The following is a 26,855-nucleotide window of genomic DNA, read 5'->3' on the forward strand; positions in this document are numbered from 1 at the left end:
GCAGGCAGGGCTGGGGAGGGAGGAGCAGCAGGGACTGGGAGGCAGAGAGGCCGGGCCCAGCCTCCACTCTGCCCCTCCAAGGCAGAGAGACCTTGGATGGGCGTGGCTGCTCTGGGAGCTGCCGATCACCCAGATCACCCACCAGCGGCCGTTGGAAGAGAGGCTTCTGGTGGGGGGGGGAACATGAGGCTGAGCCCATAAGCCCACCTCTCTTGGGAGACAAGCCACCTCCCACCTCTCCTTGCGCTGCTCACCCAGGAGAGCAGAAGGCTTCCGCTGCAAGCTGTGGGACGCCTGAGTCCCTGTGCTCCCAGCTCAGGGGCTCCTCAGCAGGTATCCGCACACCATCCTCCCTGCCCTGGGTGGATCCCTGCACCTCCATGCCAGCCCTGGGGCCTCTGTCCCCGTCTGTGTGGCAGGTACCTGCAGGGCCCAGCCCTGTGTCCCACGCCCTGGGCCGCCCGAGAGGGACTGTACACCATCTGCCTGGTAATACCACCTGTCCCTGTGGCTTCAGGCCTTCCAGCCCTTAAACTGGGACTTTCTGAGTTTCAGTTGCCTTGTCTGTGAAATGGGGACAATACGCTTCCTCGGAAGGCCACTAAGAGTATGAAACGAGTCTGTGTGGACAGGAAGAGACTGAACATGAGTCCTTCGCACGCAGTAGGCCCTCTGTGGGTGGAGACAGCCGTTCTGTTACTACTCGAGATCATAGTGTCTTTACAATCACTGGTGGTATTGGGGAAACCAGTGAGGGAGAGTGAGGCTGGCCCCACCTGGTGGGCAGCAGTCCCGGAGAGAGAAGCTGAGGCTGTCGACAGAGGGTCACCCAGAAAGAGAGAGGATGCGGCCAGGAACCCTGGGGTCCATTCCTCTGAGCCCCTGAGACTCCCCGTGGCTGGAGGCAGCCAGATGCCATGGGCGTGGGAGTCCGCGGGTGACCAGGAGGTCCCACGGCAGGCTGGGGAGTGATGTGAAGGGCCAGCAGGCGCCTTTTGAAGTCCTGTGGGCCTCAGAACAAGACGATGGTGGGTGGGTGACAGTGAAGGGGGTGGCCTTTCCCGTCGACTGAGAGCACCCATGGGTTCTAGGTCAGAAAGAGCAGGGCGCCGCCTTGACTCTGCTATTTACCAGCTGCGAGATCGGGGTGAGGCGGCTGACTGTCCCCGGTGCCCAGGGTCTGTGCAGAAACCAGGAAGGTCCCAGGCAAACCAGGGCCTGAGGCGACCTCCATCTCTGGGCCTGTCTCCTCACCTGTACCACGGGAAAGCAGCCCTCCAGGGGGTGGAGTGGGACCAGGATTCGACCCAGGAGAGGTCCTGGGAGAATCAAACCAGACCCAGCAGGGCTCGTGGGCGGAGTGCGCAGGGCTCCTCCAGGCCCTGGCTGTCCTCGGGAAATGGATCCAAGGGTGTTTTTCCATCCAGGGGCCTAATAGTCGGCAGTAATTCACCGTCGCGTTTCCCGGTGGGTAGGAAAACCACAAATAAGTAAATTCAGGCAGCAGGGCACAATTATGGAGCCCAGTGCTTTATTTCCCCATCTCGTCTCCAGCCCCAGCCGGCTTCGGGTCGATAATAATTTATGTTGCCGCCCCCGCAGCAGAGGGGAGGTGGCCAAAACTGGTTACGTGGGCTTGGAGTCCCCCTCCCTGCACCAGCTGTGTGCTCACAGGTGGCTGGGAGGGCCGGGTGGGGACTGGGGAGGAGGGGGACGTGGAGGCCGTGGGCAGGGCGGCCACCAGCCAGGGGAGACGCTCTGCAGCCTCAGGCCTAGTCCCTGACCACCGATCAGGTCCACCATCCATGGCAGGGGCGTCGTGAGACGAAAATGGGGCCGTGGAAAGCAGTGGGTCTTGCCCCCACCCAGTTTGGGCGGTTGTCCTGTGCCCAAGTTCCCAGGGAAAACCTAAGGGGGGGGAAGTGAAGGGGGACCAGTCCAGCGGTGGCCTTGGTCACAGTCTCCTCCACGGGACACTCAGAGTAGAAAGCAAAGCAGAGGAGTATCTGCTGGAGGCAGGGCCTGGCCTCTGACCTCTGGGCCAGTTAGGGGTCTGTATCGGGGACCCTGCAGGGAGGAGGGGGAGGAGGAGAGAGGGACCCTGTAGGGGTGGGGCACCTGCACTCGCAGCGCCCAGGGGAGGGAATGCAGGGTGTCCCGTGGTCTCCGCGAAGAGCCCCCCGCCTGCAGGGCGATCGAGCAGCATTTACCCTGCTGCAGAAGGAGCCGGGCCAGGACTCGGGAGTTCATCATTTACGTGGCTGATTTTACCATGTTTCATGTTCTGTCATGTCTCCCGCCGTTACAATTTCATTCTTCCCTCTGGGGACATTTGGACGTGAAAGGGGGATGCTGTGGGGGCGGCAGCACCAAGCTTCCCCGGGTCCCAGGGCCGGGCCCGTGGGAGGGCCGAGGGCCCAGGGCAGGCAGGGGAAGCAGCTTTACCAAGAGAGCTTGTCTCTTGGGTGACAGTAATGACAGCTAACTCCTGTAGGTGTGCAGAGTGCTGGGGCCAGGCGTCTGTGCTGCCTGCAGTCCTCACTACAGGCCTGTGAGGGCGTGCCCCTCACCACCCCACCTCGGGAGTGTGGGAACCGATGCCCCAAGATCTCACACGCAGGCCCCCAGTAACACAGGGGCTGGAGCTGCCTGAGGGGCCCGACTCCCCCTCTGACTCCAGGCCGCTGACCACCTAGTCCTCCGGTCACAGCCCTCCTAACCCCAGTGCCCCAGGGTGACCACTGGGCCCCAGCGTGGTGGAGGGCTCGTCCAAGGTCATCCAGGGCTGAAGCACCGTCCCTGTCCCCGCTGTCCAGCCCCCTTTTCCTGTGCCTCGTGGCCTCTGGCCTTTCTCTCAGACGGAGGCCTCTCTCTGTCCCCGGCTGACCCCAGCCACACCTGGGGAGGCCTCAGGCTCCATCTCCTGACGGGAGCTGGGCAGAAACTTCACTTGCTGACAGTGGACAGGGGAGAGGTCACCTGGCTGTCCACCCTTAATTAAAGGGGCCCCTCCTGAGGACCGGGGCCGACAGCGCGCCTTGCTGTATCCACAAGGCCTGCCTGGGCCCCTTCTCGACTCCCCACCCACTAGAAAGTGGGACCACCCTCCTCCTTGGCCTATATTAGGGGCAGGGGATGGCCCAGGAGTGGCTAGTGGGGTTGAGTAGGGTTGGCCCCCTCCCTGGCCCCAGTCAGGGGCCATGTGGCCATCCGGGGTGGCCTGTGGCATGGCACAGCCTCAAGGCCAGCCACTCAGAGAAGCTTCCCCTTCTCTTGTCTTTCCGCCTGGCTTTTAAAAAAAATTAAACACGGATGGTTTCATCTTGGGAGAATTAGTATTCCAGGCAGGGCTGGGGGATGTGATTAGAATGTCAAGGCCGGAGCCACGGAGCTGTAAGGGAAGGGAAGAGGGGCTATGGCGGCAGGGGCCCTGGGTGGGGGCCGAGAGTGTTGACCTGCCCAGAAGGCACGGTGGGCCTTCCAGAAGCAGGCGGCTTCTAACCCGCCCCGGTGCCCTGATCATGGGGAAGGCTGAGGCTGAGCATGGCCAGTGGGGCTGGCAGCGAGTCCAGGACTGGAGGAGGAAGAGGAAGTACTGGGACAGCTCAGGGCAGAGACTGGGCAGGACATGTGGCCCCAGCCCTGCTCCTCTACCCCATCCATTCCCCCTCTCATTTGGCTCTCATGTGCTGAATGTGTGTGCCTACTACGTGCCAGGCACTGAGCCAGATGCTGGGAGGCCAGGAGCAAGGGACACACGTCCTCAGCCACCGGATGTCCCTGACACAGACCACTCCCGGGGACACAGCAGGCTCTCACCAGAGACTGGTTCGTTGGACATGTGAGGGGTCTCCCAGAGTGTGCTTTGAAGAACATGTGAATCTTGGGAGGTTACCAGGTAACTGCTGGAGCAGAGTTAAAGTGGCATCTTTGCAGCAAGACTTCTCAGGGCCTTTAATATATGTTCATTGGAGGGGGCCCTGGGTGGCTCAGTAGGTTGAGTGTCTGACTGTCGGTTTCGGCTCAGGTTGTGATCTTGGGGTGTGGGATCGAGCCCTGAGATAGGATCTGATCTCAGTGCAGAGTCTGCTTCCTCCTTCTCCCTCTTCCTCTGGCCCACCCCCGACTCATGCCTGCTTGTGCACACGCGCTCTAATAAATAAATAAATTAGAAAAAAATAAATGACATGCTCATGGCCCTGTGAACCTGGGGGGTTGCACAGCCCGCAGCCTCCACTGGTGTCAGCACAGCCCACTTGTCCCCTGGCCACCCAGAAAATGCCGGTGTGGACACAGAGCACGGACACAGCACCAAGATGAGTGGGTTTACACCTGGGCTCCACAGTGGACCCACTGGGTGACCTGGGCGGGCTCCGGAACATGTGTTTCCTCAGGTGGGAAGTTGAAATGGTCATAACAGGGCCGGTGGGCTCAGTGAGGGGGGTTCACCTGCCTCAGACTTCATACAGGCTCTGTGTCATCCGCGCGGGGCATCTGCAGGACTACGCTGAGTTAGCCGGTTTGTTGTTGCTGATGATGACACCGTCTGTGCCCTTAAGAGCTCACAGCCCAAGGCGGGGAAGACCATTAGAACCCAGGGTGCGGGCGCCTGGGTGGCTCAGTGGGTTAAGCCACTGCCTTCGGCTCAGGTCATGATCTCAGGGTCTTGGGATAGAGTCCCGCATCCGGCTTTCTGCTCAGCAGGGAGCCTGCTTCCTCCTCTCTCTCTGCCTGCCTCTCTGCCTACTTGTGATCTCTCTCTCTGTCAAATAAATAATAAAATCTTAAAAAAAAAAAAAAAGAACCCAGGGTGCACAGTGCCAGGGCCAGGGTTGGGGGAGCCCCATGGAGGATGGACATGGGGTTCAGCAGAGGGGTGACAGAGTGGCCATGGGAGCAGGCCTCGGGGCAGGAGGCCTGGATGGCCAGGCCCTGCTGGACGTGTTCATCTCCATCCAGCCCCCCTGCCCTTGAGGGGTCTTCCAGCCTCAGACCGGCACCTCCTGTCACTGGTGTGCTGGGCCATCGTTGGGCATCTCTGTTACTGATTTCTTCCTTAGTGGAATCCCTCCTGGTTCATTTCTCCTGGTCCTTCTAGATCCTGGTCCTCCCGGAACAGGTTGGTCTTACTTCTTCAGGTCAGCTGTCCAGAAAGCCAAGGACTGGAGAGTGCTATCTTCCTCAAACAGCCCCTCAGTCCCTGCCCCAGGGCCTCCGGCCCCCATCACTCCCCCCAGGGTCCTCTGTCCTGCAGCATGGCTGTGCCTGTTGTGGGGCCCAGCACTGAACAGGGCTCCGGTTTGGTCTGATGGGGGCGGAACCAGGGAGGGAGAAGGGTGCATGTGACCGCCTTCAGTGCCCAGTCTGTCCTCCCTTTGACGCAGCCTGTCCAGACCCAGGAGCGGGGCCCCTCCATGCCTGCTCCAGGCAGCCACCTAGCTCTGCAGGCACAGAGAAAGCCAGGCTGATGGAAAGCAGGGTGCCCGGGGAGCCAGCGAGGCTAGGGACTTCCTGATGGAGGGGACACTTGTCAGCCTGAATTGAAAGGTAGGCTCCTGAGTGAAAACCTCTCGACTAGTCACCCCGTCTGCCCCCATCTGAGCGCAGGGAGCCTGGCAAAACTGTTTGGTTACTAACCTCGTGGGGCCGATGCTAGCAGCTGAACATGCAGGTGCAGAAGGAAGATCATTTATTTCTGGGAAAAGTGGCCCAGGGAGGTTGACCCAGAGGCCAGAGGCTTTGCAATGCTGGACTGCCAGCAACTCGTTTACCAGGATTCAGAAAGTCGCCCACGCCTCCCATGACCATGGCATCTTTGGCTGTCCCTGCGGTCCCCAGGGGACTAGGGCCCAAGTGCCTCCTCCCCCAGGGTACACCCAGGGCAGGGGCCTGGGAATGACTTTAGCCCAATGCCCCCCAACCTGGGCCTGCTACCTGGGCAGTAAGGGCCTGGGTTTTGGTGACCACAGGTCACAGCAGCCCCTGGGCCTGCAGCCGCTGGGCAAGGCCAGGCCCGGTAGGTTCCAGGAGCAAAGGGGCCAGGGGCCTCGTTAGAGGCGGCTTTAAAGAGCCTCATTATTACAAAAGTGTGCTTTGAACCCTTCTCCTTCTCTCCTTAAGGCAACCTCCCAAATGAAAAGGAAGGTACACAATGAGCTGCAACGAAGCAGCCTCGGAGGAAAGCCGGGCGTCTGCCAGGCAGAGAGGGAGCCCCAGTTCACCCTCGCGGGCCGGCATGAAGTGTGGGCTCCCTTTCTTCCTTTATTTTAAACGGGCTCTCTTTTCTCCCTTCCTCCTCATTCAGCGGGTCTCTCAGACTGTGCTTCAAGTCCTTTTGAAGTGTTACAACCATTTTCTCCTCTTTCAATTAACAAGAAAAGGAAGCTAATAGCTTTCGGAGCCACTCGCTGTAAATATTAACAAAGTCTGGCCGTGCGGCTGGGGCGAGCGGCTCTGGGCCGGAGAGCATGTTTACGGGAAGGAGGGGAGGGGTGGGAGGTTTCCAACGCGCAGATGAAAATCCCTTGGCATGGGCTTCCGTGGTTCAGGGAAACGGGAAAGCTTGGAGAGCCAGGCGAAAGGGCGCCCGTCCCTGGGGGCCAGAGGCTGGCATGGCCGGCGGGAGGGAAGTGGAGGCTTCTGGAAGAAAAGGCGGCTTCCACCAGCTGCACCCAGGTAGCCTGGACGGTCCACGTGCACGGCCTGGGATCCGTAGCTTGTGGCTTTCAGTATGGTCCGGGGTAGAGGTCCTCATGGGACTGGCAGATTTTTTTTTTTTTTAAGATTTTATTTATTTATCAGAGAGAGAGAGGGAGAGAGAGCAAGCACAGGCAGACAGAATGGCAGGCAGAGGCAGAGGGAGAAGCAGGCTCCCTGCCAAGCAAGGAGCCCGATGTGGGACTCGATCCCAGGACGCTGGGATCATGACCTGAGCCGAAGGCAGCCACCCAACCAACTGAGCCACCCAGTCGTCCCATATTTTTTTTAAAGATTTTATTTATTCATTTGAGAGAGAGAGCACGAGTGCGCGTGTGGCACGAGCAGAGGGGAGGGGCAGAGGGAGAAGCAGACTCCCTGTTCAGCAGGGAGCCTGACACGGGGCTCGACCCCAGGACCCTGAGATTATGACCTGGACCAAAGGCAGATGCCCAACTGACTGAGCCACCCAGGTACCGCTGGAGGACTGGCATTTGAACACAGCATCTGGAGGGTGGGTGCTGAGGGTCCCCAGGGTACACACCAGACCACAGCCCCTTCCTCTGTACGACGCAGAGCTCCTGAAGGAACCCAAGACGGGGGAGCAGGCTGAGGGAAGCAGGGGGGAGGGGAGCTGACAAGCCCTTGAGCAGAGCCTGGGTTCTGAAAGCTCCTGGGCCTTCTCCCTGGGGTGCCTGTGACACCCCTCCACCAGAGGCCACACGCCTGCCAGACACCCCTGCAAAGCGTGGCTTCACACAGCTGACCCAGAGCACCCGTGCGCAGGCCATGTAGGACCCGTTTCAGAGCCAGGGTGGCCGGGGGCTCCATTGAGAGCACAGGGAGGCACTGGTGGCCCAGGGGAGGGGGCAGGACCAGGTCTTCTGCCTCCAGACTCCACCGCCCACTGCAGCCGAGGGCCCGGTGTGGGGAATGCACAGAAGTAGGCCCATGTGCTGGCAACACCAAGCTCATCATGTCCTGGGATCCCCCAGGGCTGGGATCTGACCCCGGTGGGTGGGGGCTGGGTTACAACAAGGCCTGCGGGGTAGGGCCAGGCCAGGAGGCAGCCTCCTTCCTGGGAGCCGGTGGGCAGGGCACCATGAGCCTAGAGCAGGCCCGGGCTTCCATTCCTGTCCCCTGTCGTGAGCAGGCAGGCTCCCGCCACTGTGCCTCTCCCTATAGGCAGAGGGGCAGGCCTGTGGCCAGCGCTGTGCTCCCAGCCCTCCTCTGCCCTGCGTGAGAGGCTGAGAGCAGCTGTCCAGAGCCCACTGAGCCTAGTGCTGGAGGCTGGCCTTGCCCCTCGCTGCCCCCCATCACCCTGGCAGCTCACCTGGGCTTGTCGGGGTGGGGGTTCCACCACCTGCCCCTGCCTGGAGATTTCCAAGGCACACAAGCATTCCAGGGGCAGGAAGCCACTCTAGATGCCTGCCTGCTCTTCTGTCCCGCTGCCGCCCAGGGGGTCTTTTGAGTCCCCTGTTGCTCGGCGGCATCATGGGGCCCTGGTCAAACCCGGCCTCCAGACCACCCAGACAGGGCAGGTGAAGAGCTGCCAGGCTCAGCAACGCAGGCAGGCAGCGAGCAGGGGACAACAGTCTGGGCTTGTTTGGGCCCTGGGCTGCCCTGCCAGCCCAGCACCAGGAGACAGGAGTGGATTCAAGGCCACCTCTGTCCATAACTGCCCTCCCCAGGTCCTGGCTTCAGCTCACACGCAGAGGCGGGGAGGGGGAGAGAGGGAGGGCAGCCGGGACATCCAAGTCCCACGTCTTTTCTCTGAGAAGCTTGTCCCAGAAGAGCAGCCCCTTGGGACCCCGGAGCTACCGGCTACTCTGCCCCCCTATGACCCGCTTCCCCCGCTCAGGGGTCTGTGTCTGAGGGTGGGCCTGGCAGGCAGCAAGGGCTCCTGCGGCTGTGGCTCCCCCACCCATCCGCCAAAGTCTGGGTTTTGTCAGGAAGAGGTTTAATTAGCAGAGCGGAGGCTTGGGGTTCGCACTGTGCATGCAGCTCCCGCCTCCGTCTCTTCTCACCAGCTATGGGGTGCCATGCTGCAATGCCAAGCCCGGGGGCCAGAGCGAGCAAGAAGGGGGCAGGGTGGGCCATCTCTCAGTGCAGAGGGAGGAGCTGGAGCCTCTGTACACACCCCCTGCAGAGACCTTCTGCTGTCCCCGCTCCCCAGGGCCCCCAGATGCACCCCTCCAGGCAGGCTCCGAGCCCCACAATAGGCAGGCTATGCGGGGTGCTGTTTCAGTCCACCCCCCTCTAGCAAGGAGTGGAAGGGGGCGGGAACCCACTGGGCCTCCAGGCCTGCCTTCAGGGAGACTGCCTAGCCATTCCTTTCCCCTGAACCCCACTGTTCTCTACCCCCAGCTCAGGTCCCCACCCCTGTTCCTGGGGACACTGTCCCAGCTTCTCACTGGGTCCCTCTCATGCACCCCAGCACCCTCCAGTTCTCCACAAATGTCCAGTCATGCTTCTCCTTGACTTAATATATTCCCTGACTCCCCACTGCCCTTGGTAGGAAAACCAGACCCCTCAGCAGAACATTCAAAACTCCCCCCAAGGCCAGAATCCCATCTCCCGTCGGCTCAGATCACTGCCCTCCACTGACTCAGAGCTTTGAGACACCAGCCTTCCCACCACCCAGCCCTCCCACTCTGAGCCTTTGCTTATGCTGTTCCCTCTCCCTGAAGTGCCCTTCCTGCCCCACACCTACTGTGAAGTCTCTGTTATGGGAACAGTCCATACACCCAAGTGGAAAAGCTCTCCCTGCCCTGTGGCCCCAGACCACCACCCACTGCCCCCGGAGGGAGGGACACGGCCGTGACAGCTCCCAGGTCCATGTGGCCACAAGAGAGGAGTGACCCACACACTGCAGTCACTGTGGGGGAAGAGCAACAGGCCCCGTGGATGGCCATCCTGGTGGGAGGAAGTCTGCAGCCACAGAACAAACTCTGGGTTTGAGTCACAAAGAGCCGTTTCATCTATACAGGTCGGATACAGATGCTGACCTCAGCCTGGAAGTCCCAAATCAAAGAAACCCCTGTTCTCCTCGCTTGCGCCGGCTTTGACCTGCTTGCGATGATCTAAACTCTGCCCTCTGTGCCACAGGGCAGCTCTGCCCGGGAAGGGGGGAGCAGGCATGTTGTTCGTTTAAAATACCACTCGACCTAAGTTACCAGCCATAAAGCCCACCTGGGTTTCCAGCAGCACGTACCAGGCATCTGATTAATGATACACACATAATAATCCATCCCTAAGAGCCATAGGTTGAAATGAAGCAGGAGGGCTAATTGCTGATACAGGAATTAATGTCGGTGAGAACTGATCCTCAGGGCAGCGGGGGACTGCAAAGCCGGAGAGTGTTTCCACTTCAGGGCCAGAGGTAGTGGGGGGAGCCCTGAAGTCCAAAGGTAGGGCCAGGCCCTAGAAGATGGACAGGACAGGTAGGTGGTTGGGGGAGACCCAGCCACACCTGCCTCCTCTCTCGCTTGCCTGAGTTCACATGTGACTATCACGACACGGGAGTCAGGGGAACCCCAGAATCACAGCACGGTGTTGCCTTCCCCATGAGGCTCCCAGTGATGCACCCTCCCAGGCTGGGCAAGGTGGGCTTTTTGCCCCCATAGGGCCCTGTGTGGGTCTCACACTGTGGCGCTCTGAAAACCAGTGGCCTCCCCACTGGACTTCAGGCTCCTGGGGGACAGGGGCTCCTCTCTGGATCCCACATCTTGCATGGTGCCAGGAGCAGGACTGGATGCAGTACATCTCTGCTGGATGGAGGGAGAGAGGGAAGGATGGATGGAGGGATGGATGGACAGATGGACAGGTGAACAGACAGAAAGATGGACAGGTAGATGGATGGATAGAGAGATGGAGGGAGGGGGCAGTGACAGATGCATGGATGGATGAACAGATGGAAAGAGACAGGCAAGTGGATGGAGAGATGGGGAGAGAGGGGGACTGATGCGTGGATGGACGGAGGGATGGATGGATGATTGCATGAGAGGGCCTTAGGAAAACCCAAGTTCCCTCAGGGCAGGGGGCCCAGGGGCCACTGTGGGTTTGGTTGGTGGCATGTTTCTGTTGCACTGAGACTCCGTGTCACGCAGAGAGGGGGACTGGCCCCGAGGTCAAGGCCGCAGCTGTCATATGGGTTGTGCGACCTTGGACAAGTGCCCCCTTCTCCGTGTCATGGTCCTCCCTGCCCTGCCAGCTGTACTGGGCTGTCCCCAGGCTCAAGGGAGATGGCAAAGCAGAAATGACCTGGGAAAGGCGAAGGCAGTTTGTCCCCCTGCAGACAGTGTCTCTGTGCAGGCAGATCCGGCCAAAGTGGCACAGACATGTGGGATCGTGCACTTGGCTCCCTTTCCCCCTCTCAAATTTCCTTTAATACAGTTATGATGCTATTACGTATAACAAAAAGTAAGACTGTAAGCATCTCAAGTACTTACGAATGCAAGCTTTTATTATGTTGACCCAAAAAATGGTCCGTTTGGCAGAGCCAAGACCTGGAGCCCGTCGGAGCAGGGAAAGCTGAAGCAAGGGGCGGCGGGCACAGAACGTCCTGTAGGGGGCGTACCTATGAGCTGGCCACAGGGGCCTGGCGCCGAAGCGGGGCTCCTGGGACAGAACCCTTGGACCGCACAGATTCATTTTGTCCTCGCTCCATCCGACCACTAGAAGGTCCACACGCCGCACTCACTGCACGGCCTGGGCTTCTCGATCCCCTCGCGCACCCACTGGGGACGGGAGATATTTGCAGGACGGCACATTGATGTATTTATTCCTGGGCCTGTTTGGGTCGGGGAGCAAGGGTGGCTTCCAGCAGTTGCCACTACGTACCCACGCGCAGGAGGAGCTCTCCCCTCCCAGGCACAGCCAGAAAGGCCAAGACGGACAAAGTCGGAGTGCCCCACCAGGGGCCTTGCTCAGACCCCATTTTTCTAAATGAGAAAGGAGAGTGGGGAGGTCACAGGGTGCATCTGTGAAGCCTCTACTGTGTACAAGGCGCTGAGCCAGGTCCTGGGGGATCTGACTTGGAGAAGCAGAGGTAGCCCCTTCCTGGGGGCAGGGAGACCACTCCTTTCAGGACACTGTGGGTTTATGGGACCACGGCCCCCCAAGGAGGAGGGCGACCCAATGCAGGAGTGGAGGGTGATGCTGGGAGGACTCTTGCAGGAATGGGGACGGTGCGGGGGAAAGGCCTGGAGCAAGCCCTGCTTGGGCATTCCGGGGACTCCCGATGGACCCGCAGGGGCTCCAGAAGCTGCCCAGGAGCTTCACCTTTATCCTGAGGACTGGGAAAAGGGCCCAGTGCTGGCGGGGGTGAAGCCGCCCTCCTCGATTCATAACCAAAAGCGGTTTTTAGTAGTTCTTTGGCAGTTTCTTTTTGTTGTGGGGGATCAGCAGCCCTGGCCGGCTGGCGCCTCTGGGCTCTGAGGACACGGCCACCATCCTCCGGACACACGGGGGCCCGCCCCCTCCGCTCCCAACGCTACAGAACAGTTTCCCCACCCTGCCTGGCCAGGGAGGCAGATGACCTCACTGGACTGTTTCCATCTCTCCCTTTCACAGAGAAATTACGCTTTCTAATTGGATGAAATCACGCGGGGGTGATAGCAGTAAGAACCCGTGCCAGAGCCTGGTACTCACCCCTCATGCAGGGACGGTCCTGACCTCCCCTCCTGCCCAAAAGCCCCCACCCTTGGAGGAGCCGCACCCTTGTCCTGGCTCGCACCTCGGCTAGCAGCAGTCCCCATGGAGCTGTCTGCTTCTTAGACCCCCTTCCTCCTGGGGAGGCGTGTCCCAAGGCTCCCCCATGTACCCGGTCAGCCGGGTCAGCCCCGTCAGCCTCTGCCTGCACCCTACCCCTTGTCCCCTGTGCATCCCACCAGGCCGGGCGTCCAGGGGGCAGTGCACTCGGTCCCAGTCCGGGCTCTGGGCTTATGAAAACATGCACCCCTAAAGATCCCTGTTTTTATTTGTAACAGTCCCAGACAACAAGCGTTTCTCAAATCAGCCACCTTCGGCCCGACAAAGGCGAGTGCCCAGATGCAGCTGAGCCCATCTGGATCTGATTTCAAACCAGAGCTAACACTCTCAGATGTGTAATAAAAGCCCTTTTCCAAAGAGGGGCTCCTGCAGGGGGAATACGGACACGGGGCACCGCAGGGCTCCGGCATGCCACGCTAATGAGAGGCAATCCGGAGGGCTCGGTTTTGTTTTGGATTCTGAGGACCGGCCAGCCCTACCCCCCCAGGTCTCTGTGGAAGGGGAGGATGGCCTTCGAGGGCACTGGGGGGCGTGGAGCCCTGACCCCAGGCCTAGGAAGTGGGGCTGCTGTAGGAGGGAGGCCGGGGACTCTGAGACCCAACTTCCCTGCTTCCCTGCTGCTCCTGCTTCCCACGGCGAGGAAAGGCAGTGCTGCTTCTGGAAGCTGAGGCCGCAGTGGCCCAGTTGGATCCTTTGAATGACATTTTGCGAGAGGAGCAGGTGCTGGGGGGAAGCGGAGCCAGTGCTGGGCCGGGCAGGCAGCCCCTGCACGGCCAGGAGCCCTCAGAACTTCGCTTCTCTTTCCGGAGCCTCCGCCCCCAGCCAAAGGAAACCGGGGAGCTTTGAGGAGGGTGCTCTGCGCGGCCCCCTGTTGTCTGGATTTGAGACGCGCAGGGAGATGATAGGGAGTCCTCCCCGCCCCCTCCCGGCTCACTGGAGAGCGGTGTTCAAGAATGCGGGGTCCGGGGGGACGGGAGGAGAGGGGGCCGTGGCCCGGGCTGCCCGCCCCCGCGTGGCTCCTGATTTCCCCGGGTTTAATCGCTTGTATTGTTTTTTGGCAGGTTGAGGAGGCAGCGAGTGGGTGAGCAGGACTCCTTTTTGGACAGACAAGACCAGGGGCTGAAGCCGGAATAACTCGCCCCTCCCCCTGCCTCCCCAGCAAGGAAACCTTCTCGGCGGGCGAACAGAAGAAGCCAAGCAGGGCTGGGCGCCCCCCCCAACATCCTTCCAAAGAGAGGCATGCGGGGCCTGACGGCTCAGCGGCGCGTGTCCGCAGCTCCAGCCCCGCGGTGAACATCTGAACTCCTCAGCGGGGTAATGGACCCCCGACTGCCCCCCGGAGACGCAGCCTGAGTGGCAGGAATCCCGAGTCTTTGGAGAGTGGCTCCCTCCCAGCTCTGTCACGCAAGAACGCTCTCGGCACTGGAGCCCATTCTGCCAAGTGACTTAAAGGGATTAAAAAAAACAACAAAAAAAAAACCTTGGTGAAGAAAAGGGGGTAAAAGCCACGCGGAAGCCTTTCAGAGGAGACGGCGAGGCCAACAGACAAAAGGGCAAAAGTTGAAAGAGGACAGCGAGAAGCCACCTCGGCAGGATGGATGCTGGGCTCTAGGGCATGCCTGGGGAGCAGGGGCCCAGAACCCCCTCGGGCTGCACACGGGAGTCCCGGGGCTGCAGAGGGTGCCTCGGCAGGCCCCCCATGCATGCCCCTCACTCCGGGGGGAGAGGCCAGCGGCGCCTGCAGCCCAGGGGACAGAGCGTGCTACCCCAGGCCCGTGACCACGTCTGAGCGCGAGGGGCCCCGCAGAGCAGAGCGCGGGGCGTCCTCTCCGCTCTCCGGGGCGCCCCTAGCTCCACGCAGCACCCCAGCCCTGCGGCCTGCACCTGAGTGCCAGGGCCGCAGGGTCGGCATGTGAGTGTGTCCAGGCCCACCTCAACGGGAAGCATCCAGAACAGAGATCCCAGCCAGGCCCAGCAGGCTCCGGGGCTGCAGCTCAGGAGGTAAGGCTGCAGAGGGGCTGCGGGTGGCCTGGGAAGGCCCAGTGGCTCCTCATGCCTGAGCCGGCTGGGCCCTGCTCTTTTTCCATCTGGGTTGCACTGGGGCATCAGAGCTCCCCGGGTCTGCAGCTCTGCGCCACAGCCCCATACAGAGCATCGGACGACCAGCAGTTTCCGCTCGCCAGAGGAGGGGTCTTCTGCTACCTGGCGGCATGCTGTACCCCCGGGTGGGTGGGTACAAGGCTTTTCTGGAGTAAACTGCTGCTCCAGAGTGGGGATGGGGGGTGGGGGGATGGGGTTGGTGTCTTACTTTGAGCCCCTCTGAGTTCTGCCCAAAGCAGGCAGTTGTGAGGCCTTGGGGGAGGCAGGACCTTCGGTGACACTGGCCAGGGCACCTGCTGCCCTCCCACTTGGCTGGGAGGACTCAGGGTTGGGTCGGGCCAAAGCCACCACCCAAGACCTCGCGCCCGCTGGTCCTCAGGCATCACTGCTCTGGCTTCCAGTCCAGCCCTGCTGCTGGGGAGAGTGGCTTCCTGGGGGCCCCGGGATGGGCACACAGCAGGCCCGAGCGCCCCTTATCCTCACTCGAGCAGCAAACGGCCAGGGCGGGGCAGGTGGAGAGCTGGGTCTTAACTGGGGGCAGGGGGGTGGCCCCACTCTTCCGGGCTCCCCAGAGGCCCGGAGGGAAGGCTCGTGCCTCTCTAAACACAAATTCCAGGCCACTTCCAGCAGCGGCACCCAGGGCAGGGCAGGGAAGCCCCAATTCATTACCAAGATGGAAAATGACACTTCTCTGCACGCTTCCCCAGGAGAGGGGCTGATTTATGACTACGCCAGGGCCCGGACATTCGTCAGCGCCGCGCAACGCGCACGCCGTCTGCGGGGGCATTAATAGCCGTGTTATTAGCCACTGGCATGAAGGATGCCCTGCGGATCGGCTATTTGCTGTTATTTATTATGAAGGCGCGCCAGCCCGGCAGTGGGGCCGATGGGCGTACCATCTCAGGGAGTCTGCACTTGGCCCTGTCCACCTGGCCTCCCCTCCCTCATCCCTACCACGGGCTCTCCCACTGTCCCATCACTTGCCCCTGCTCACCTCCCAGCCTCGAGGAGGGGTTGGGGTGCAAATCCTGGGGCCCATAGCTGCTCTTCAGGCCTGCACCCCTAATGTTTATGGAGAGTCTGCTCAGTGCGGGGCTCTGCCTATGGTGAGCTGTGAAGCGTCCTTTCATCCCGAGGCAGAAAAGCAAAGAGAACCAAACTGGGGGGCCAGGCAGACATGGGTTGGTGCCCTGTCCCTCCTGTTACGAGCAGTGTGACCCTGGGCACATCCCTTCCCCTCCCTGAATGCACTCCCCCACTTTGTGCACTGGGTACATAGGCCAGCTGGAGAGGCAGGGAGGTCCTGGAGGGCCCAGGCTGCCATGGGTGCTCCCTGGCCAGCTATTGCCACTAATGGGGCCCCCCCATCTGGCCGGAGGGGTCTGCAGACCTGCTTGTTGGGGGAGGCAGCCCCCACGAATCCCTGTGTGAGTTGGACACTGTGCACCATCACCCTCCCTGTGCCAGTCCTCGCGAAAGGGTTTGAGAGTTCAGGGCCATGGTCAGAGAAGGTGAGCGCGGGGGAGGAGTGTCTGCGGCTGCTGGACCAATCCCTTCTGCTCTCTGGGCCTCAGTTTTTCCTCCCCTGGGAAAGGCAGACAATCTCCAAGGTCCTGTGACACCCCGATTCCAGAATTCTGGTTGGGGGGGCCTACCCTTGTGCGTCTCTGTGCGGTAGGAAGGAAGGGGCCTCCCAGAACGTGAGGCTGACCTGAAGGTAGAGCTATGGTCAGGCGGTGCCAGGCCAGCCTCCCCCTACCAGAGATGAGCAGGGCGGGGGGGGGGGGTGCAGGCAGCCAGACGTCTTCCCCAGGTTTCTCCCTCTGGGCTGAGCAGGACCCCCTGGGGAGCTGAGAGCGCAGGGAAGAGCACTGCACAGCGAGTCCAAGGCCTGGATCTGTGTCCGGCTCCTCCACCGCGGTGGCACAGTTCAGACCAGTCAGTCCCTCTTCCTCTCTGGGCTGCTGGGCCGAGGGTGCCTGGGTGGTTATCCCCTCCACGGCTGGGGCCGAAGTGGAGCCAGCCTCCCTCTTCTCTCCCACCGCCTGTTTCTAGGTTTCAGATTGCGGCGGCCTTCCTTTTGGCATCTTCGTTCACTCATTCACTCACTCATTGACTCATTCATTCATTCACCAGATGCTTATGAACACTCCCCTGCCAGGCTCTGGGCTAGGCTGGTGAACGGGACAGAACATATCTTGGTTTAGAGGAATTTATATTCTGGTGGGAATGTTTGGACAATCAACTCAGGATAAATAAAGAAGGGGATCTCTCCAGGAGCAGGGCCTGCATGTGGGAGATGCCACACAGCTCCCGGGGTCAGGGGAGAGCACCGCCAGCCAGCTCCCAGCCTCTGTTTCATGATCAATAAACATCACTATACCTAGTCTCTCCTAGTCACCCTGCTCCTCTCTCTTGGCCCCTGGCTGCCTGGATCCTGCAGACTGCTGGGAAGGCCAGCAGCACTGACCCTACAAACCCCAGGGTCCCCTCTCCACTGCCCCTTCTCTTCCTTCTTTCTGTTCCCCGCCCCCGAGAAAAGACATCAAGCCCCTCTTCTAGCTTCTGAAACTCCCCTGCCCTTTTCTTTTACCTTCCCCAAAGGAATAAAGCCTTCGTCTAGGCAGTCTGACTAAAAATGCACGCAGACAGACAGAAATATCAGGAATAGGGATATCTTATTAAATAATGTGGGGAGAGAGGGAGAAACAAAATTACACGTGTCTCCTTTCATCCCCCCCACCCCCTCTCAGCCTGAATAGTTTAATATCGAACACTGTTATCAATATAATTAACCTCCTAAGACACAGTTTTAAAGTCTTGTTTTTTTAAAGGGATTTGCATTCTCTGAAGTTCAGGACATCCTGCTGCCTGGCACCGCCCAGACGGCCTACGCGGGCGAGGTGAACTCGAGCTACATTTTTAGTGGATTTGCATACCTGTCTGCAATTACCGCCAGTGATAACAGCTGATACATAATGCATACAGCATGAAATTAGAAAAATAATTAACTTTAGGTTTTAAAAGAATCCCCTACCACCACCCCCTGGCCCCCACCCCACTCCGTTCCCCCTTTTTCTACAAGTTCTCAATGGCACCTGTGGATGAGAACTGGGGCAGTCCGGGACTCTAAAGGGCCTCCTCCCCCGCGGTCACCTTCTCTGGCCGTGGCCCTGAACTCTCAAGGCCCTGGAGGGTCATGGCAGACGACCCCCTGCCCGAAGGCGGTGCCTTAGATGCATGGGCTTAGACTGGCCTGGGCCTGAACAAGGGCTTGGAAAAGGCCGGCTCCCCAGAAGTTCCAGCTCGCAGTTTCCATCTGGATCTGCCCGGGAGCGCTGCCTACCGCTAAGACCCTGTTGTGCAGGGCACTCTGCGGTCCCTCTGCTCAGGCCTGAAAACAGCCTTCGCTTATCCTCCCAAGACCCAGGACAGGTGGATCACTAATAGTCCCATCTTACAGAGGAACGCCTGAGACCCAAGGCCCCCCTCAGGTAGATGGAGATGCTGGACTGAGCCCAGGCAGGCCCCCTGGGCTACTGGCCTTACAGGGGTGGGGATGGGGGACTTCCTGGAGGTTGGGGGCGGGGTAGGGGAGAGATGGGGTGGGGAGCTCTTCCAGCCCCTCACCTTGTGGCCCTCCTCCAATGGTATTGCTTAGAGTTAAGCCGGAGGGGTAGTGCTGGCTCTTGGGGAAGAAAGCGGGGGCCCCTCATTAATTTAAACAAAGGTTTAACTTAGGAGTCATCATGGGTGTAGAATGAACTTGTCTTGGTGAAGCTCCTTTTGGGGCCAGGGTCTCCTGCCTTACCCCCTCTGGGCTGAGGAACTGCTTCTGTCCCCAGCCTGCCCTACATACCCTGCCCCTGCCTCGGGCCCTGCTCTTCTGGGAAGGACCTGGGAGGGGGGGCACAGGAAAGGAGAGGGCGAGGGGTTCCCTGGCTCAGCTGTTTGGGGAGCCCTGCCAAGACAGGTGGGCAGTTGTCCGGAGAGGGTCATAGGAGCACCTCGGGGTCCCTCCCCGGGACAGGGTGAAGCAGCCCTTCTTTCTAAAACCACTTGGTCCTGTGCTAGGCGCTTTGCACAACCCCCTGCGGGTGTCCTCCCAGCAGGATGCTGCGGATGACGAAGCTGAGGCCCAGAGATGGGTCGCCACTGGTCACACGGTCAGGGACTGGTGAGGCAGGATTCAGACCTAGCTGTGTTGTCCCCTCCCTGCTTCTAGTTCATGTGCTTCCTTCTTGGGGTGAGCACCACCTGGAATTCTCGGATTCCCAAAGTGGGAGGCTGAGACCATGCCCGGCACTTCGGGGGACCCAGCGTCAGGGCACCCCCATGCAAGCTGCCTTCACTGCCTGCCCTACCTTCCCTCTGCTGCCTGGGACCTCCAGCTCCTTCCAGAAACATGCTCGGGCCCCGTGGGGTGCTTGTGGCTCACTGTGCCCCGGGAGCCTGCAGCAGCAGCAGCCACCAGCTCCCAGCCAGCATGCCAGGGTCTATGCTGGGCCTCGCGTCCTGCAGCCGTCCCTTGCGTGTTGTCCTCCCTCCAACCTCCCACCTCCCAAGGGGAGCCCCCAGAAGTCCCTGGGCCTCCGGCAGCCCCAGCTTTTTGGGATGTGGGGAAGACACCAGGCTGGGGGTCTCCAACAGGGACGCACTGCCATCCAGCGAGCAGATAAACATCTCCCACCAGTGAAGCGGTGGTGAGCAAAGCCCGAATGGGGCCGGCTTTGCATCAGGTCAGGGAAAGCTTCCCAGAGGGGACTCTAAGCTGAGGTCCCGGAGGAGCAGAAGCTGGCAAGGCAGGAGCGGGGGAGGGTGTGTTGGTGTCCGAGGATCAGGAACAGCGCGGAGCAAAGGCCCAGGGGCAGCACAAGGGAGGTTAGGGCTTGTAGGAACTGGGGGGGAGGGGTGGGGTTTGCATCTCAGAGTGCCAGGGGGACCGAGGCGAGAGCTAAGCTGTGGGCTCCGGCCACTCACACCCCCTCCCTGGGCCTGGACAGCCCCCCAGGAGAGAGAGGCTGGAGCATCCCAGGGTCACAACAGGAGGGTCCAGCTGTAGGACCAGGGTTTCCACCGTAGCCTGGGGCATGGGGCTGAAGAAGCACAGGGGAAGGTGGAGGGGACCCAGCATCACAGCAGTCAGCTAAGAGCCCCTGTCGGGAGCCTGGAGGTGGCACGGGCAGGACGTGAAGCCAGGTTTCTCTGTCCTAGAAGATGGCAGGAGCTAGTGACTGAGGGAGAGCACCAAGAATGATGGCCCGGGTCCCCCCTTGGTGAATGGGGGTCTGGATCCGTCCAGCCTGAGCCACCTCCCTTCTCCCTTCCCTGGCCCCCAGGGAAAGATCCTGCTGTCCATCATGGTGCCGGCAGGTCATAACTCCCATCAGGCTGAAGTCTGCGGAATCCGCCCAGCAAGTGACCCCGTGGAAGACGGGCGATCGACTGGGTTTAATTTGATGGCCACATAAACCATCAAACACACAGCAAAGGAATAAAAAGGCCACCTGGCACGGGGCATTAAAGGCTGCTTTGGAAAGGCACGCTCTCTTCCCCCCCCCCCCCCCGGCCCTGCCTCTTGCTGCAGCCTTGGGGAAGGGGTGGCAAGGGCAGGCTCGAGCCAAGATGGATGAGGCCTGCAGACAGGGGAAGGGAAAGGCCTTGGGTCCCTGCCTCCCAACTGCTTCTTGGTTATCCATCAGACATCTCTGAAAGGTGCAATTTAGACTCTATTATGATGCCAGGGCTTCTGGAGGCTGAGGGCTGTGGCCATGAGCTGAGCGGGCACCGGGAACTGATGTCTGTGCCAGAGAATGTGGTGGCCGGCCTTGGCTTTGGCCTTAGCAAGGCTGCCCCGCCCTGCTCAGGGCACCGGTGGGAGGGGGCCACCCACATCCCATGTGCCAGGTCTCAGCAGCTGACAGGTCAAAGAAGGTGTGTGTCCTCTGGCCAGATGCTGGGGCCCTGAACAGAGGGACTCAGACTTGACCTCTGAGAGCGAGGCAAGGTAGCCTTCGAGCAGGCTTAGGCCTTCCTGTCCCCCGCACCTGCTCCAGCCCTGCGTCTTTGCTCCTAAGCATCTTAAGATGAGACATCCAGGCTCCACAACCCTCCTGAGTATGCATCTGTAAAGGGGGTTGGGTGAGACCTGGCTGGTTGGTCCCCCGGGGCCTGGGTTTATATCCCTGTCCTCTGAAGGCGGGCATGTCCAGGTGTCGGGGTGCTCCATAAAGATCTTCTGGACCGCTAGACAGACAAGTAGGAAGATGGATGGATGGGTGGGTGGGTGGGAGACCTAGGGGAGGTGGGGTTATATGAAGAGCAGTTTGCTAGATGGAGGGGAGCGGTTCCGGGATAGAGAGGGACAGACAAGGGGAGATGGTTTGACACTGGTTGAGAAATGGAGACATTCAGTCCCCAGGGCATGAGAGTGAGGTCCCCTCTGACTCGTTTGGTGACCAGGTCCTGATTCTGCTCTGATCGCTGGGCTGGGCTGGATTCGGGCTGGGGCCTCGGCTCAGATGCAGGAGGCCATGACTGTGTCCCACCACTGAAAAGCCTTCATGAGCCTAGAGTTATGTGGCAGACCTCTGCCGGCGCATGAAGACACCTCCCCAACTGAGAAATGAAAGATCATTTCTCTTTAATTGATTTTTTACTGCTATGAACAGCGAAACAATAGGAGAAAAATCTAGGCTGCAATTTTTCCATTTGTGAAAACCGAAATTATACCTTGCTGCTGATTCCCTCGGCGTGGACCCCTCCCCCCTTTTATTTCTGTCATTTCTTCAAATGCAAGAAAACAGATAAAAAATTTTTCTTTTCCAAATAGCTGCAAATTTTGTGACTGGGGAAGGGGGTAAGGTGGGGACTGATTTCCCACACAACACGGGACTAGGGAGGGCACCTCGGATAAAAAGGGTTTCCCGTAAATACACAAGAAAGTGATCTCGCTGACACCTCGTCTTTCTGTCTGTAAAACCCGTGGGTGACAAATAGGACATGTTTTAAAACCAGACAATGAAGCTCCTTGCTCTCCACTGCTCACCAGTGGCGATCCGGCGGCCTCTTTTCTGTGGATTCCACTGACACCTCCTCCGTGTGCGCTCACGGGCCTCACGGAAACGAGCGTTTCCCTCAGACCCTGGGAACGAGCCAGACAGGGATGCGAGTTTCCGTTCCAGTGAGAAATACAGGCTCGAGATCCATAAAACACACCTTAAATCCATCCCATCAACATTGACCAGCCACTTTTAGCATTAGCCATAAAGACCGGCTTAGTGTGAAGCCTCCAAAGAAGAAACAGACACTGCGGAGCAGCTCTCACTAAATTAATCTCGCCCGCAGCTGGATATCACCGCCCGGGCGGACCGAGGCTGTGGCCACGTAATTCAGAGACATCTTTGCCCCTGATGGGATTTCATGTTGGCCAGATGTCATTAGTGTCTGACCCTGGCCCAAGGGATCACCCGGGACGTGAGGCTGGCCCAGGAGGGGTCATAGGACGAGCGCTTGGAGGCTTGACCTCTGTCCCGCGGCAACCCCCGCGGCAGCAGGTGGGTGGGCGCCGAGACTCACTCTCACCGTATGTGTATTGTGCTCCCTACAGGTGTTGAGGCAGATCAGGCGGGGCCCAGCGCCTCCAGCCATCCACCATGGTGGTGGCACCACCCACCGCCACCGCCACCACCACACCCGCTGCCACAGTCACGGCCACCGTTGTGATGACCACGGCCACCATGGACCTGCGGGACTGGCTTTTCCTCTGCTACGGGCTCATCGCCTTCCTGACGGAGGTCATCGACAGCACCACCTGCCCCTCCGTGTGCCGCTGTGACAACGGCTTCATCTACTGCAACGACCGGGGCCTCACCTCCATCCCCACCGACATCCCTGACGACGCCACCACCCTCTACCTGCAGAACAACCAGATCAACAACGCCGGCATCCCCCAGGACCTCAAGACCAAGGTCAGCGTGCAGGTCATCTACCTGTATGAGAATGACCTGGACGAGTTCCCCATCAACCTGCCGCGCTCACTGCGGGAGCTGCACCTGCAGGACAACAACGTGCGCGCCATCGCCCGGGACTCGCTGGCCCGCCTCCCGCTGCTGGAGAAGCTGCACCTGGACGACAACTCCGTGTCCACCGTCAGCATCGAGGAGGACGCCTTCGCCGACAGCAAGCGGCTCAAGCTGCTGTTCCTGAGCCGGAACCACCTGAGCAGCATCCCCTCGGGGCTGCCCCGCACGCTGGAGGAGCTGCGGCTAGACGACAACCGGATCTCCACCATCCCGCTGCACGCCTTCAAGGGCCTCCACAGCCTCCGGCGCCTAGTGCTCGATGGCAACCTGCTGGCCAACCAGCGCATCGCTGACGACACGTTCAGCCGCCTGCAGAACCTCACCGAGCTGTCGCTGGTGCGCAACTCCCTGGCCGCCCCGCCGCTCAGCCTGCCCAGCGCGCACCTGCAGAAGCTGTACCTTCAGGACAATGCCATCAGCCACATCCCCTCCAACGCGCTGGCCAAGATGCACCAACTCGAGCGCCTGGACCTGTCCAACAACAACCTCACCACGCTGCCCCGCGGCCTCTTCGACGACCTGGAGAGCCTGGCCCAGCTGCTGCTGCGGAACAACCCCTGGTTCTGCGGCTGTAACCTCCTGTGGCTGCGGGACTGGGTGAAGGCGCGTGCGGCCGTGGTCAACGTGCGGGGCCTCATGTGCCAGGGCCCCGAGAAGGTCCGGGGCATGGCCATCAAGGACATCACCAGCGAGATGGACGAGTGCTTCGAGACGGGGCCCCAGGGAGGCGCGGCCAACGCGGCTGCCAAGACCACGGCCAGCGACCGCGCCTTGGCCACCACACCCCAGGGCTCCCTCTTCACCCTCAAGGCCAAGAGGCCAGGGCTGCGCCTCCCCGACTCCAACCTTGACTACCCCGTGGCCACGGGCGAGGGCGCCAAGACCCTGGTCATCCACGTGAAGCCCCTGACAGCAGACTCCATCCGCATCACGTGGAAGGCCACGCTCCCGGCCTCCTCCTTCCGGCTCAGCTGGCTACGCCTGGGCCACAGTCCCGCCGTGGGCTCCATCACGGAGACCCTGGTGCAGGGGGACAAGACAGAGTATCTGCTGACGGCGCTGGAGCCCAAGTCCACCTATGTCATCTGCCTGGTCACCATGGAGACCGGCAACGCCTATGTGGCCGACGAGACGCCGGTGTGCGCCAAGGCCGAGACGGCAGACAGCTATGGCCCCACCACCACGCTCAACCAGGAGCAGAACGCTGACCCCATGGCGGGCCTGCCCCTGGCGGGCATCATTGGCGGGGCCGTGGCCCTCGTCTTCCTCTTCCTGGTCCTGGGGGCCATCTGCTGGTACGTGCACCGGGCCGGGGAGCTGCTGACCCGGGACCGGGCCTACAATCGGGGCAGCCGGAAAAAGGACGACTATATGGAGTCCGGGACCAAGAAGGATAACTCCATCCTGGAAATCCGCGGCCCTGGGCTGCAGATGTTGCCCATTAACCCTTACCGCGCCAAAGAGGAGTACGTGGTCCACACCATCTTCCCCTCCAACGGCAGCAGCCTCTGTAAAGCCACACACACCATCGGTTACGGCACCACCCGGGGCTACCGGGACGGCGGCATCCCCGACGTAGAGTACACGTACACATGATGCCAGCCGCGCCGGCCACCTCCGCCCCAGCTCCCGCCGCCTCCTGGCCTGGCCACGGTGCGGCTCCGCCTGGCCCGCTGCCATCCCATAGAGCAAGGAAAAGGAATTCCATGATGACTTTCCTAGCAGAAAGCAAAGTTTGGGAAGGGTGGACACTTTTGTAGAACACGACAGCAGAAATAAGATCTCTCTCTCTTTTTTTTTTTTTAAAGAATAGAAGGCAGGAGGGGGATTTGACGTTGCTGAAGACATAATTTATACCAAATTATGCCAGTTGGGGAGGGAAGGACTAAAAATAATATTGCAGGAAGGGTTGGGTCAGGGTTTTTCATTTTTTTGTTTTTTCCTGAACTGGAAAGCTACTACCTGTACAGCGTCTGTGTACGCCTCATGCTCTGTTCAAGGCCGTCACAAAAGAACCGTCAGAGGGAACAGCCAACACGCAAAGCCCCCACACAGCTCTCGCTGCCGGCTGCTCACAGGTGACAACGACATGACGGAAGGTTTTCAGGCTCCTCACAAAGGAGAGGGGGAAGGAAAGATCTTTTTGCTATGGAGATATTGTCCTGAAACCTCTTCCCTGGTTCCTTCCGTACCATTTCCCTTACAGATTTGCAGAAAGATCACGTCTTTCACTGCATTCTCTGAACAATGGTGTAGTCAATTAAAAAGCAAACTTTCTTTTTCCTATACCGAAGCCCTCTTCAGTTCCGTGCACCACGCTCCGTGGATGGCCCCCGGGGGAGCTGTGGCTTCCCAGCCACGCGGACGTGCGTCTATCTACCTGTTGATCTCTCTGTCGTGTCTCTCAGTACAGATGGGTAGATAGAGCCCCATTTATGGTCCTTACTACTTCTTGGGTCAGTTCGTACAGTTTCCTGAGACAACAGAGTCACGAAAATGTTGCTCTCTCCTAGAAATCATTGAGTAAGTAGACAAAGCGTGTTGGGGGTGGGAGTGGGGTGGGGGGACAATGCTGTTCCTAAAGGCGGAGGTGTATCTGTCCTGGTTGGGTGGCCAGGGAGACCCCGGGCAAGGGGTGCCCGTGGTTCAACCCTATCTCAGGTCGGCGAGACCTGGGCCGCGCTCTTTTCTGGTACAGACAAAAGCGTTCTTTGACGGCCCGTGTCCTCGTCTCTCTCCCTACTGTCCACCCACCCCCAACACACAGACGCAGTCACCTCGACAGCGACTTTCTCTTTTGTCTGTGCCATATGCTTCCTCCTGGGACAGGTAATTGGCGCAGGGACTTTTTTTTTTTTTTTTTTAATCCAGCTGATTAGACCTAATGGTTTCCATGGCTGCTCAAACAAAGCCCAGAAAAAGACATGAACGTTCTCCGAAGAGCACCAGGAGACAGCAGCCCCCCAAACACAGAGCCTCGGACGTACCCACCCCCAGCACTCTGCTCTGGAGAGGAGAGACCAGACCTCCAGAAATACCAGCTCCAAAAGGGTACTGACCAGGGCCCTCGGAAGAATTCAGGTTTTATTTCCTAGCCCCCCACCCCAGAACTGGGTTGCCATCATTTATCAGCGGGCGGTGTGGTTTGGTGAGCCATGAGATTGAAATGATAATGAAAGGATGACAGCAAAGTTGGAGAGAAGGGAGGCATGGTGCCCAGGGTTCTGTGGTCTCCTGCGCCTTGGCCCTTGGGGAGCTCGGGCCACCACCTGTCAATGTGTGCCCCGGTGCTGTGCCAGGGAAGAGCCACGTCAGATGGGAGACACTGGCCCGAGGGCAGGGGAAGTCAAGGAGGTGTCTAGCTCTGGCAGAAAGAGCATGCTGTCCAGACAGGCCCGAGGGCCGGCCACTCACTGGTCATGGAAAGATGTGACTGGTCCCTTCAGGGAAGAGGCAGGGGTTGAAAGGAATGGCCACGGAAGCTGTGTGAGCAGGGTGGAGGGGAGGCGTGGCCCTCCCCCGCCAGGCCAGAGGGAGGGTCTTGCCCCACGATAGGGAGGCCGGCTCCCCAGCCCCAGGGAGAGGTGCAGGGCCTGGACACACTCCGCTCAAAACTAAGTCTTTCCCCTCCCCTTTTCCCTCCCCTTTGGTACACTTGAATCATTTTCTCATACAATGAGATCAGGAGAGAGATTTTTCCAAGCCTTAATTTCATGTCTGTGTGAAGGTCGCCCTCCCTTTGGCTTCAAGCGCCCCTGACACAGGCCAGTTCTGGCAGCTTGGGGAGGAGTAGAGAGGGTATTCGAGGACGTGGGGCATTGGCTCAGGAAGAGGGGGAAGGGACAGAAGCCCGAGGTCCCTGCTGTTTCGGAAGTGAGGTCCCCTCCCTCACGGCACCACCCATGCCTTCTACTGATGTCCCAGGCCCTGGCCTCCTCACGGCCGAGTCCCTGCTGCCAACATGCCTGGGTTCCCATCTTACTCCCCTTTCCCCTTGAACACACCAGGAGGAGGTCAAATTATCCCCTTAGAGGTTAGGAAGGCATTTGGGGGACAGTAGGTGAGCCTGGAGTCAGCCAGTGAGGTCAGAAAGGCCTGCAGGCCTGGGTGGTCAGCTTCCTTTCCTACAATACAGAGCAGGCCAGGCCCACCTGTGGTGAGGTCACTGGGGTCCCCCGCTCCCCGGGGGCTCAGACAGGGGCT

At 60.0% G+C, this 26,855-nt stretch overlaps 2 protein-coding genes across 2 annotated transcripts in view; one reads left to right on the top strand and one right to left on the bottom strand.

Moving 5' to 3' along the window:
* The window catches only part of FLRT1 (fibronectin leucine rich transmembrane protein 1), a 72,557-nt gene extending 46,363 nt beyond the window's left edge, over window positions 1-26,194 (top strand). Inside the window, exons 2-3 of the mRNA XM_047691688.1 lie at window positions 13,530-14,469; window positions 22,178-26,194. Of these exons, the coding sequence (XP_047547644.1) occupies window positions 22,224-24,248 (2,025 nt within the window). The 5' untranslated portion in view covers window positions 13,530-14,469; window positions 22,178-22,223 and the 3' untranslated portion in view covers window positions 24,249-26,194. The remainder of the gene's footprint in view (window positions 1-13,529; window positions 14,470-22,177) is intronic.
* Window positions 1-26,855, bottom strand: part of MACROD1 (mono-ADP ribosylhydrolase 1) — a 142,703-nt gene that overhangs the window by 78,962 nt on the left and 36,886 nt on the right.

Source organism: Lutra lutra, chromosome 10 (genome assembly GCF_902655055.1).
Source record: "Lutra lutra chromosome 10, mLutLut1.2, whole genome shotgun sequence".
NCBI lineage: Eukaryota > Metazoa > Chordata > Mammalia > Carnivora > Mustelidae > Lutra > Lutra lutra.